Source organism: Hylobates moloch, unplaced genomic scaffold, assembly GCF_009828535.3.
Source record: "Hylobates moloch isolate HMO894 unplaced genomic scaffold, HMol_V3 SCAFFOLD_1, whole genome shotgun sequence".
Lineage (NCBI taxonomy): Eukaryota > Metazoa > Chordata > Mammalia > Primates > Hylobatidae > Hylobates > Hylobates moloch.
This window is the reverse complement of record NW_026652276.1, coordinates 234949710-234962645: the sequence shown is the minus strand read 5'-3', so window position 1 is coordinate 234962645 and position 12936 is coordinate 234949710. Positions and strand designations below refer to the sequence as shown.

At 35.2% G+C, this 12936-nt stretch overlaps 1 protein-coding gene across 5 annotated transcripts in view; it reads right to left on the bottom strand.

Annotated features, from left to right (window-relative positions):
- Positions 1–12936, bottom strand: part of DPP6 (dipeptidyl peptidase like 6) — a 1054804-nt gene that overhangs the window by 370676 nt on the left and 671192 nt on the right. For all 5 annotated transcript variants that reach the window (XM_032753183.2, XM_032753184.2, XM_032762299.2 and 2 more), the window contains exon 4: positions 2557–2651. In XM_032753183.2, the coding sequence (XP_032609074.1) occupies positions 2557–2651 (95 nt within the window). The remainder of the gene's footprint in view (positions 1–2556; positions 2652–12936) is intronic.

The following is a 12936-nucleotide window of genomic DNA, read 5'->3' as shown; positions in this document are numbered from 1 at the left end:
ATTTATACAAGCTCACAGCTTCTGGAATTCAAATGAGAAGAGAACACCTGATCAGTCACCAGGAAGGCAACGGAACAGAATATGGAAGAGCTACTGCTCCCCATTCCCAGTTCCTCTGGGCTGTGGATGATCCTCCAAGCTCTGGCCCCTGTGGAACACCAGGCTTCACCTTCTCAATACTTGCTCATGAAAACACACAGAGCATACACATATTCCATTGCTGGATCTCACGGAGTACCCACGTTCTGGGCTGGCAGAAGAAATCAGCTTTAATTTGGAGATAGAGCAATTGAGGCATGATAATTTTAAATGACTAAGTGGCTCTGCGGAAATTAAGTCCAGATTAAATTAAATTCGGATGCAGACCTCTAAATGACATTTTTCGTTTTCTTTGAGTCTGTTGACAGGAGCATTTAAATGCAGCTTTGAGAAAGGAATAATGAACCCATTAGGCTGTACACATTTGGTGCTTAATAAATGTTTATAAAATGAATGGAAAATGACATTTTAAGGAAAAAAAAAAGATTGCATTATATAGAATAAGCCAGCGAATTTGTGAGATGAGGACTTTTCTTTACCCATGGTGGTTCCTGAAGTCACCTTATTAAAGGTGACTTGGCTAAAATAACTTCAGTTAAAATATATGATCTGTCACAAGCTATTGATTTTAGAAAGAGAAGGCAGTTCACATTCCTGTATTTCATTGCTAAGTGCTGCTGTTTATGTACAACACCCTGCCTTTACTAAACTGACATCCTCCCAGGAAATAATGATAACATTCCGACATTAAAATGCACTCACACTCAGCAACAGTCTGATCATTTTATCCTCTCTATTAACATTAGAAAGCCATTTCTGCAATGTTAGTATTTCTAAATGAGTTGAGTCAAATTCTCTTAGGGGAGTAATTCCACCAAAGATGATATTTTAATGCAAAAATGCAGGCACATCCATTTGTCCTAGGTCCTACTTTGCAGAATACTATTTAATTCAATAAAGTGATCGTTTTGGGAACTATGCCGTCATCCAACATCGTGAGGCCTACCTTACACCTGCAGTCTATGTTAAGGGCAGCATGCACTTCATACTAAATCTCAGGAAACCTTTTAATAAAAAGGTATCTTTATGCAAAAGAAAAGAAATGAAAGTATTTAAATAGCAAGTTACATGTTCTTTAGGAGGGAAAAGAAGGCAGCACAGCATTTCTGTGGATCTGGGGATGGGGTAGGGTAAAGATGAAGCCATCCTTCCTTCTCCCTGGGACGCAGGCTTCTGGGACCCCACCCGAATGCTCCCTCAGCCATCAGTGAGCTGTGAGACTCAAAAGCTCATGCTCTAAGTCTGGGCTTAGGATCCTTATCTGTAAAACCAGGGAACCAGTTAATTTTTTTTACAACCTCCTCTAATCCCAGATTATAGGATTCCAGGATTTCTGTGTTTCTCATTCATACTAGAGCCCTGTTATGACCGTTCTAACTCGGGACTCACAGCCTGTTTCAATTCTTGCTTTTTAACATAGATTTAACCTTAGTTCTGTCCTTTGATTTCCCCAGTGTGTCAAACAAGAAAAGAATCAACTGCTTAGAGTTGGAGATTTATTTATTCTAATAAGAGTCTGAACATTTTGTAAACAAACAAAATGTTAATTCTCTTTAAATTGATTTTGGTATATAACTCCAGTCAATGTTTCTAATACATATCTTTAACCATACATGAACATCAAATCTTAATGCCATTTAAATCTTTGGGGTCGAGTACAGTGGCTCAGGCCTGTAATCCCGGCACTTTGGGAGGCCAAGGCAGGAGGATTGCTTGAGTACAGGCGTTCAAGACCAGCCTGGGCAACATAGTGAGACCCTATCTCTACAAACAAAAACAAAAACAATTAGCCGGGCATGGTGGCACACGCCTGTAGTCCCAGCTACTCAGGAGGCTGAGGTGGGAGGATTGTCTGAGCTTGGGAGGTCAAGGCTGCAAACGAGCCATGATTGCACCACTTCACTCCAGCCTGGGCAACACAGTGAGATCCCGTCTCAAAAAATATACATATATTTGGGAAAACAAGTTTTCCCAAATTATAAAGCAGTGGCATTCATGTTTGACTCAGTATTTACTTTAAGGCATAAGAATCACTTAATATAATTAGGGTAAGTACAGTCACAGTGCCTAAGTTAATACTTCCTATGCATGTGGAGATGAGCTTTTTTTAAATGGGACCGAGCAAATTCTCCTGAAGTATTCTACATGCATTATTGCAATTGTTCTGTAAATGTGTAAAAGCCTTAGGACTTTATCTTTTAATTATATATGATATGCAACACTTGTTCCCAACACCTGCAGAGAAATTTCCTGGACGATGAAAGAAACAGTGCTTTCATCTTATTAAATTAGTGTGGTTTCCATTTCACATTATCTTTGGTCGCTCAGCCTGTAGTATTACAAGTTTATTGCTTCTCCTTGGCTATGCTCAAAGTTGAAACCAAAAGTCATTTTCTGCTTTATTGACTTGCAGGAAGAAAAACTGAAATTATCCCGGTCATTAAAGAGAGTACTTACAATTTTTTTGCCTTCTATTAAGACAGTAGAAGTATTTGTTTCAACATTCCACAGTCTCACTGTTCCTTTCTGTTCTCTGTAGATGAATTCTGTATCTGTAAGAGAGGAAGTAGAAAAAAACCATATGAAACATCGAGGAACTCACCTCAACTTTTGACGAATGCTTATGTAAAGTAAAATAACTAGTTTTGAAAAAAATATAGGCTCCCACTCATCAAAGGGCCCTTTCAATATGGTGCAATATGCCCAGCTCTTCTTAATCCAGCCTCACATGATGCTTCTCTCCTACTTTACACACTGACGTAGAAAGCACAGGCGCACACACCGAAAACCTTTGGAGCAGCTAGAATGTTATTGGGCAGGACACAAAGAGCAGATTAAGAAAGCAGCTACTCCAAGGGGCCAAAGACAACTGCTAGTAAAGGGACTAATTTCCTATATCCAATTTCGGAGTAAATCTGTATGCAGAATGCTTGTGGCCCATAGCCACATCCTGCAAACCATGCTTTCATCTGCTCCACGAGCTCCCCTAGGTGCTCTTGCTTGAAGGAATTAGCTGCTTCGCTGCCATGAATACCTTTGAATCTATACATCTCATAGATGCTGAGTCTGGCCTCTTGTACATGAACAACCAAGATTTCAAGTATCCCCTTAGAAAATTAGTAAAAACACTTACTCAAAATAGTATGCATATGGACATGTACATATATATCTCCTATGAATGAAAGGGTATATTTCTGAAAGGTAGGGTTGTATAAAAAAAAACTCCCCAAAATCAACGAAATAAAAACACTCCAACAGAAAAAAATAGGCAAAATAAATACACCAAGAAGTTTTATAAAACAAAAATAGTAAGTAAGCACATGAATAGGCTCTTAAAGTCATTAACACTCTGATGATGCAAAATAAAATCAGAGTTAGGTACCATTTTGCAGCCACTACCTTAGAAGACAGTAAGAAAATTTCATATGGGCAAACTGCTTTCTGAAATGTAGGGTTGTAGGTTGAGAGGCAGGGCCCACAGTGGGGAGAAGGAAAACACTATCTTTCTGAGTGAAGGCGTAACCTTGAGCCTGTTTGATGGTGAAGGCATTTCACACTGTAATAGTTGATGACTGAAAAACATTATGCAGACTGGATTAATTCAAAAGCAGAGTTGTTATAATTTAAGTATGTGTAGATTTTATGAGGAAAATGAAAGTCTATCAATATAATGAAAATTTCATCATCAACATGGTCCTAGATCAATTTTATGCATTATGTAAATTACATCCAAAGGTTCAGTGCTAAAGTTAACAGATGTTTAGGTGAAATTGTTTTCATTTATTTTCCTGGTAATACTTTCATGAACAAATCAAATGAGTCATATTTTTCTGTTTCTTAAGCAAACACACCACGGTGCATCTATTGAATGGGCTATCTCCCATTGAAAGCACTCACATGGAAGACTCTGCAGTCATTTCAGTGAACTTGCCTTTATATAGCAAATTTTAGAATTTTTTTTTTAGGAAGCACTTAAGTTTGTTAGTCATATAAGTTGCAAAAAAGGTTACTACTTAATTTGATTGTCACCTTATATCCCTTTGTTCACTAGCTTCTACTTTGAATGAATTTCTAAATATCAAGTTTGCCTTCAGTGGATGAATATTTACTGCCTTTGACCCCCCCCTCAGGAGTTCCAAGTTCTCTGCTTTTACCCCACCCCCACATTACTGATCACCGTGAAACATAATGATTGTTTAAGAGTATGCAGTAGGGAGCTGAACAATGAGAACACAGAGAGGGGAACAACATACACTGGGGCCTGTTGCAGGGGGGCAGGAGGAGGGAGAGCATCAGGATAAATAGCTAATGCATGCTGGGCTTAATACCTAGGTGATGGGTTGATAGGTGCAGCAAACCACCATGGCACACATTTACCTATGTGACAAAACTGCACATCCTGCACCTGTATCCCAGAACTTAAAATAAAATAAATAAATACATAAAAAAGATTATGCCATACTACATTTGAGGTACATAAAACCTGCTTGTTTCTACGGAAACCAATGAGAGCATTTCAGAATTAGAACATATGATTGCTTTTTTTTTTCCTCCTGAATTTTATCATTCCAGTACTTTTAACAGTTTTATCACATATTTATGTATCTTTAAATACTATGTTGTTTAGTTTTCTTTGCATTTGAGCTTAATAAGGTGATATTTACTGTGTTCCTCAGTAATTTATATTATATCATATTTCTAAGGTGAATATAATAGTCCATGCTGTCTTGGCTCTTAGTTCTCACTGATGTACACGATTCTAGTGTATATTACAATGGATACCAGTCATTCCTAGCTTTATTGTTATTACAAACCATTCTACCATGAATATTCTTTATATCTTTTGGTAAAAATGTACAAGACTTTTGCTTCCTCTCCTCGTCCCTCTCCTCTCCTCTCCCCTCCTCCCTCCTTTCCTTTTCTTTTCTTCTTTCTTTTTTTTTTTGACAGAGTTTCACTCTTGTTGCCCAGGCTGGAGTGCAATGGCATGATCTCAGCTCACTGCAACCTCTGCCTCCTGGGTTCAAGTGATTCTCTTGCCTCAGCCTTCCCAGTAGCTGGGATTACAGGCTTGCACCACCACGCTGATCTAATTTTTGTATTTTTAGTAGAGACGGGGTTTTGCCTGGGTTATGGGAATCTTAACCTTACAAGTTATTTTCAAAAGTGGTTATGACACTTTAACAGGCACCAATAGTGAATGAGTCCTCATAACTCATATCCTCTCTAAAACTTGCTATTTTCAAACTTCTTACTATCTTCCAATACAGTGGGTGTAAAAATGGTATCTCTGATTTTATTTTGCATCATCAGAGTGTTAATCACTTTAAAAGTCTCTTCATGTGCTGATTTACTATTCTTGTCTTATTTTATAAAATTCATTGGTTTATTTATTTTGCCTACTTTTTTCTGTTGGAATGTTTTTATTTGATTTGTAAGAGATTTTTTATACATCCCATATGAAATATTCATTAGTTTTATGTGTTGAAAGTGCATTTTCTTAGCTATGGTTTTCATTTCATATATAAAATATTTTGATAAACAGAAATTATTAATATAGTGAAAAATGTTTTCCCTTTGTGTTTGATATGACATATATAATAAATATTTTCCAATTACATGGTTATAGTAATATTCTCCTATATATTTTCTGAAACACTTTTGACTTTTCCTTTAAAAAATAAAGCCTTAATTCACTGGGAAATGACAGGAATGTATGGTGTGAGGTAGGAATCTAATTTTGTATGTTTATATCTGTAACTATTTGCTCCAGTACAATTTGAGAAGGTCATTATTCGCTCTGTAAGATGTGATGTGATCAATAATATTTCAGCAAGAATATCTGCAGTCATTGGGTCATATGGGACTTTTTTATGTGTCCACTGATAAGTTGACTCATTCCTGCATTGATACTACACTGTGAAATTATGTACCTTTGTAGTACATCTTGCTATCTGGAAGTTTTCCCTTATGAGTTTCCTTCACGAAGGGTTTGGTGTTCCTTAGGATTTTGCTGTTTATTATATGTGTTAGATTCAGCCTTATATGCATTACATTCAGCCTGCTAAATTAGTAAAGAATTCTCCTGGGAAACTGATTGAGATTTCATTCAATTGAAAGTTCCATTTGGAGGAAACTGGACACCTTTACAACACTGAGTCTTTCTTCTGTGTACTTGGTCTGTCTTTCCATTTATTTAGGTATTTTTTTTAGCATCTTTCCATGAGTTTTTATATTTTTCCATTGACAAAAATAACACAAAACATAACCTATCTAGAAATGAATCTAACAAGGGATGTGAAAGACCTCTATGCCCCTTTACTGTGGATCATCTATTCCATCAATAGCCCCAGGCAACAAGTGATCTGTTTTATATAGTTTTGCCTCTCCTAGAATTTCTTACAAATAGAATCACACATTACATAGTCTTTTGTGTTTCTCTCCTTTCACTTACCATAATGATTTTGAGATTTATCCATGTTATTCCATGTATTAATGTTTCATTCCCTTATACTGCAAAGTAGTCTATAGGACTGACAGACCTCAATTTTTATGCATTCAAATTCATGCATTGGTGACAATTTAGATTGCTGCCAGGTTGTAGCTATTATATTGTTGGGTCATATGGTATGTTTGCACTTAACTTTATGGGAAACTGCCAAACTATTTTCCAAAGTAGCTATACCATTTTGTATTTCCACCATCAATTGTATAAGAGTCACATGCACACCATTTCTTCACTATCAGTTGGCAAAATCAGTCTATTAAACATTAGCCACTCTAGCAGGTGTGTAGTGGTATCTCACTGAGGTTTTAATTTGCATTTTGATGATAAATAGTAATAATGAACATCTTTTCATGTGATTATGGGTCATTTGCAGGTTTTTTGCAAAGTATCTTGAAAAATTTTGTCCACTTTTAATTTTTTTTTTTTTTTTTACAATTTATTACTGAGTCCTTTAAACATTCTGGATATGAGTCTTTGTCCGAGATGTATTTTTAAAAATTCTTTACCAGGGTATGGCTTTCCTTATTCTTTTCCCAATTAATTTTTTAAACACCGGGGCCTGTTGGGGGGTGGGGGGCTAGGGTAGGGATAGCATTAGGAAACATACCTAATGTAGGTGACGGGTTGATGGGTGCAGCAAACCACCATGGCATGTGTATACCTACGTAACGAAACGGCACATTCTGCACATGTACCCTAGAACTTAAAGTATGATAATAAAAAAAACCATTTCTAAAGTGAATGAAATGTTTTTTTATTTTTCTTTTATGATTCATGTTTTTAGTGTCCTGAGAAATTTTTGCCTACCTCAATGTCACAAAGATTTTATCTCATGTTTTCTTTTAGAACTCTAATAATTTTAGCTGTTTCATTTAGGGTCTACGATCAAATTTTAGTTATCTTTTAGACAGTATATGTGACAAGCAGCAATGTTCCTTTCTTTTCAGATACATAACTCATTTGTTATTACAGTACGTTGTTGAAAAGTTTGTCTTTTTCCCGCTGAATTACTTTGGCAATTTTTTTTTTGTCAAAAATTAATTGAAAGTGTATGTGTAGATTTCTTTTTCTGGACTTTCTATCCCATTCCATTTATCTATGTCTATTCTTATGCCAATGCCACACTGTGTTGATTAGTGTAACTTTAGAGTAAGTCTTGAAATCAAGTAGTATAAGACCTCAAACTTTGTTTTACTTTTTCAAAATTGTGTTGGATAGTTTAGGTCCTTTGTATTTCAATATAAATTTTTAAATTATCTTGTTGATTTCATCAAACAAGCATTTGGGATTAGGATTGGTATTATATTGAATCTATAGTTCAATTTGAGGAGAACAGCCATCTTAAAAATACTGCTTATTCCAATCCATGAATATAGTATATATCTCTAATTGTTTAGATCTTTCTTAGCTTCATTTTGGAATTTTAGTTTTCATGTACAGATTTTGAATTTCTTTTTAATAATTTAATCCTAAAATTTCCCAATATTTTTTCATTGTAAGTGGTATTACTGTTTAATTTCATTATTTGTTAGTTTGTAATTATAAAAATAAAGTTAATTTTGTCTATTGATTTTGTGTCCTGCAACTTTACTCAATGCACTTTTTTGTTCTAGTTCACTTAAATAATACACTTCTTAGGGTTTTAACATACACAATCATGTTATGCAAATAAGGACAGGTCTACTCCTTCCTTTCAAATCTGTGTACCTTTTATTTATTTTTTGGCTTTACTGCACTAACCAGGACCTTTATTACAATGCTAAATAAAATCAGCATTAGAACACATCTTTTCATTGTTCCCAATGTTAGGCAGAAAGCATTGAACTTTTCATCATTGAATATAACTTAGGTGTAATTTTTTTTCATAATGACCTTAATAAGTCTGAGGAAGTTCCCTTCTATTCTTAGGATGTTGAAAAATTTTATCATAAAACGTTGATTATTATAAAATGCTTTTTGTGCAGCTATTGTAATTATCTTATGAGGTTTCTCGTTTATTGTCATTAATACAGTGAGCTATGTTCATTGATTTTCAGATGTTAAACCAACTTTGCATTCCTAAGATAAACCCATTGGTCATGATATATTACCATGTTTTATATAGTATTGATTTTTTTTTTTTTTTTGAGACAGGGTCTTGCTCTGTTACCTAGGCTGAAGTGCAGTGGCATGATCATGGCTTACTGCATCCATGAACTCCTGGGCCCAAGAAATCCTCCCAACTCAGCCTCCCAAGTAGCTGGGACCACAGGCGCATGCCACCACGCCTGGCTAATTTTTTAAGTTTTCGTAGAGATTGAGTCTCAGTTTGTTATTCAGGCTGGTTTCAAACCCCTGGGCTCAAGCAATTCTTCTGCCTCAGCCTCTCAAAGTGCTGGAATTATAGGTGTGAGGCACCACGCCAGGCCTATTGTTGATTTTTATGTGTTAATATTTTGCCAGGCATTTTTGCCTCATGATCATGAAGGACATTGGTCTTAATTCTTTTTTTTTCTTGTGATTTCTTTATCTGGTTTTAGAGTGAGAGTATTTCTGTTTCATAAAATAAGTTGGGAAGTGTTTAATTTTATTCTATTTTCTGAAAAAGTTTATGTTGGATTTTTATTATTTTTGCCTTAAATATTTGATAGAATTAATTAATGAAGCCAACTAGGCATGAAGTTTTCTTTGTGAGAAGTCTTTAAATTACAGATGCAAGTTCTTTAACTGAAATAGAGCTGCTTCAGTTTCCTATTTCTTCTTAGGTTGGTGTTGAAGATAGGAGTCATTTGATGATTTGTCCATGTCTTCTAGCTTGTAAAATGTATTGGTATTGTGGGAGAGGAAAGATCTTTTCTCATCCACTGTCAGGGTCATGGCTGAGGCACCTACAACAAAAGACATATCACCACGAGAAAAGCATACACATTTATGTAACATAAGTTTTATGTGATATGGGAAACTTCAGACAGGAACACTCAAAGAAACAGGGAAACCTGTGTATTTTTATGCTTCAGTTTGATGAATGGTGGACAGTTATGGAGAAGTACAATTGAAGAAAGGTGATGTGATATAATGGTAATAAATGGGGAACTTAGCAATGCCTGTTGGTTGACATTCTTCTTTGTGTCCCCGTGTCTTGTGAAATAAGGAAATTCCTTTCTTCTGAGTACAAGAAGGACACTTCTAGAATGAAAGTCTTGTAACTTTCTTCAGAAGAAAGTCAGAGGATTCTTGCATGGCCTGCTTTAGGGGAGAAGTGTGGAGGAAGGGCAGAGAGACCTTTGTTTCTGCTATTTCCTCCACTGCCAAGGTGCCATATTTTTTGGTAGTATATCCTGAACCCCATCAGTATAAATTTTGTTTTATTTTAAAAATAAATTATTTATTTAAAAATATTTATTAATTTAAAAAATATGCATGCATTTTCTATTAATAGTGTATTATCTTTTTAGTAAGATAACAGGTTATGCTTTAGTAGGATAGTAGTATCTGCATTTATCTCCCTACTTTATTTCCTGAATTGGTCATTTGTATCTTCTTTTTTTCTTGACCAAACTGGATATTTATCAATTTTATTGACCTTTCAAAGAACAAGCTCTTGGCATTATCATGTGTATTATTTCTGTATTCTACTTCAGAAAGTCATTTTATTTTCTTTGTTATTCCTTCCTTCTTCTTGCTTCACTTTTAATTTACTTCTTTTCTTCTAGCTTGTTAGGATGAGAGCCTAGGTCTTTGGTTTGATATTTTTTTTCCTTTCTAGTTAAACTATTAAAGCTAAAATTTTTCCTGTATGTATAGCATTAGTGACATCTCACAAATTTTGATTTGCTGAATTACATTATTATTCAGTTCAAGTTATTTCTAATTTTCCCTCCAATGTCTCATACGCCCAGTAGGTATTTTGAAATCTGTTAATTTCCAAATATGTACAGTTTATCTGACCATCTTATTGTTATAGATTTTTAAAATTTAAATCCACTGGATCGAAGAATATACATATTTCAGTCTTTTGAAACCTATTACATCGTTTTTATGGATAATAATATAGTCTAACCTTTAAATATACCATATGCACACGTAAGAAAACCATTTATATGGCTGGGTTTGGGTTTATCATTTGTTTGTTTTCTAAGTGTCTCCTCTGTCTTGTTTCTCTCTCATTATCTGGCTTTCATTTTATTGTTTAAATATCTTTAGAATTTTAATTTTCCTATTTTAGTTGCATTTCTTTGCATTAGCTTTTTTTGCGGTTGTCTTAGAAGTTATAATATATACCATTAAATTTTCAAAGTCCAGAAGCAGTTAATAATGTACCACTTCTTACTAACTATAGAAACCAGTTAAGCTTTCAGGTCCGTGTCCACTCCCATGCAGTTATACTTGTTACATGTATTACATCAACATACTTTACATATTACAGAAGACAATGTTATAGTTTTAGTTTACGACACAACATGGTTTATAAAGAAGTTAAAATTAAAAAGTCAAAAAGAAAAAAAATGTCTTTTGCATTTATCCACAATTGGCCCTTTCTGATGTTTTTTATTCTTTATCAAGATTTGAGTTTCCATTGTATATCATTTTCCTCCGTGACGAAATTCACTTAGGATTTCTTTTTGTATGGGTCTGCTGGCAAAACACATTATTTTATATTTGTTTTATCTGAAAATGTCATTTAACCTTTATTCTTGAAGAATATTTTCTGTGAATATAGATTTCCAGTTTATAGGGTTTTTTGTTTTGTTTTTTGCCTTTCAGTATGTTGAAACTCTGTTCCACTCTCTTCTGGTCACCATGGTTTTTAATGAGAAGTCAATCATTAATTGAATTATTTCCCAGAATGTATTAAGTTATTTTTCTTTTGGTGCCTTTAAGATTTACGTGCTGCCTTTGGCTTTTGAAGTCGACTGTTATGTGCTTTTATTCTTTTGGTCTCTTTTTTTTTGTTCAACTTTTATTTTAAATTCTGGGGTACACGTGCAGGATGTGCAGGTTTGTTACATAGGTAAATCTGGTTTGCTGCACAGATCGACCCATCACCTAGGTATAAAGCCCAGCATCCATTAGCTATTCTTGCTGATGTTCTCCCTCCCCCAACCCCTCCCCTCAATAGGCCCCAGTGTGTGTTGTTCCCTGCAATGTGTCCATATGTTCTCATTGTTCACTTCCTACTTATAAGTGAGAACATGCAGTGTTTGGTTTTCTGTTCCTGTGTTAGTTTGCCGAGGATAATGGCTTTCAGCTCCATCCATGTCCCTGAAGAAAACATGATCTTGTTCCTTTTTGTGGCTGCATAGTATACTATTCCATAGTGTATATGTACCATATTTTCTTGATCCAGTCTATCACTGATGGACATTAGGGTTGATTCCATGTCTTTGCTATTGTGAACAGTGCTGCAATGAACATACGTGTGTACATATCTTTATACTAGAAATATTTATATTCCTTCGTGTGTATACCCAGTAATAGGACTGCAAAGTTAAATGGTATTTCTGCTTCTAGATCTTGAGGAATCACCACACTTTCTTCCACAATGGTTGAACTAATTTACATTCCCACCAAGGTGTAAAAGTGCTACATTTTCTGTGCAACCTTGCCAACATCTGTTGTTTCTTGACTTTTGTTTTTTCAAGTTCTGGGATAACTGGCATGAGATGGTATCTCATTTTGGTTTTGATTTGCATTTCTCTAATGATGTGATGCGCTTTAGATTGAGCTGTTTTGTGTTTATTTTGTTTGATGTTCACTGAGCATCTTATATTTGCCAAGGTATGTCTTTCATCACATTTTTAGCTGTTAATTTGACAAATAGTTTTTCTACTTCTTTATCCATTTTCTCTCCTAGTATTTTAATTACACATAAATTGGGCAGATGGATATCACTTCACAGGTCTCTGATGCTCTGTTCATTAAAAACAAATTTTCTCCCTGTTCATTTTGAATAATTTCCTTCTTTTTTTTAATTCTTTTTCTTTTTCTTTTTTTTTTTTTTTTTCTTTTGAGACAGAGTCTCACTCTGACACCCTGGCTGAGTGCAGTGGTGTGATTTCTGCTCACTGCAGCCTCTGCCTCCCAGGTCCAAGCAATTCTCCTGCCTTAGCCTCCCATGTAGCTGGGACCACAGATATGTGCCACCATGCCCAGCTAATTTTTGTATTTGTAGTAGAGACAGGGTTTCACTATGTTGGCCAGGCTGGTCTCAAACTCCTGATCTCAAGTGATCCACCTGCCTTGGCCTCCCAAAGTGCTGGGATTTTAGGCATGAACCACCACTCCTGGCCTCACCTTAGATATTGATCCATCATTTAATCTTTCCTAAGTCATGGTAATTAAATTATCAA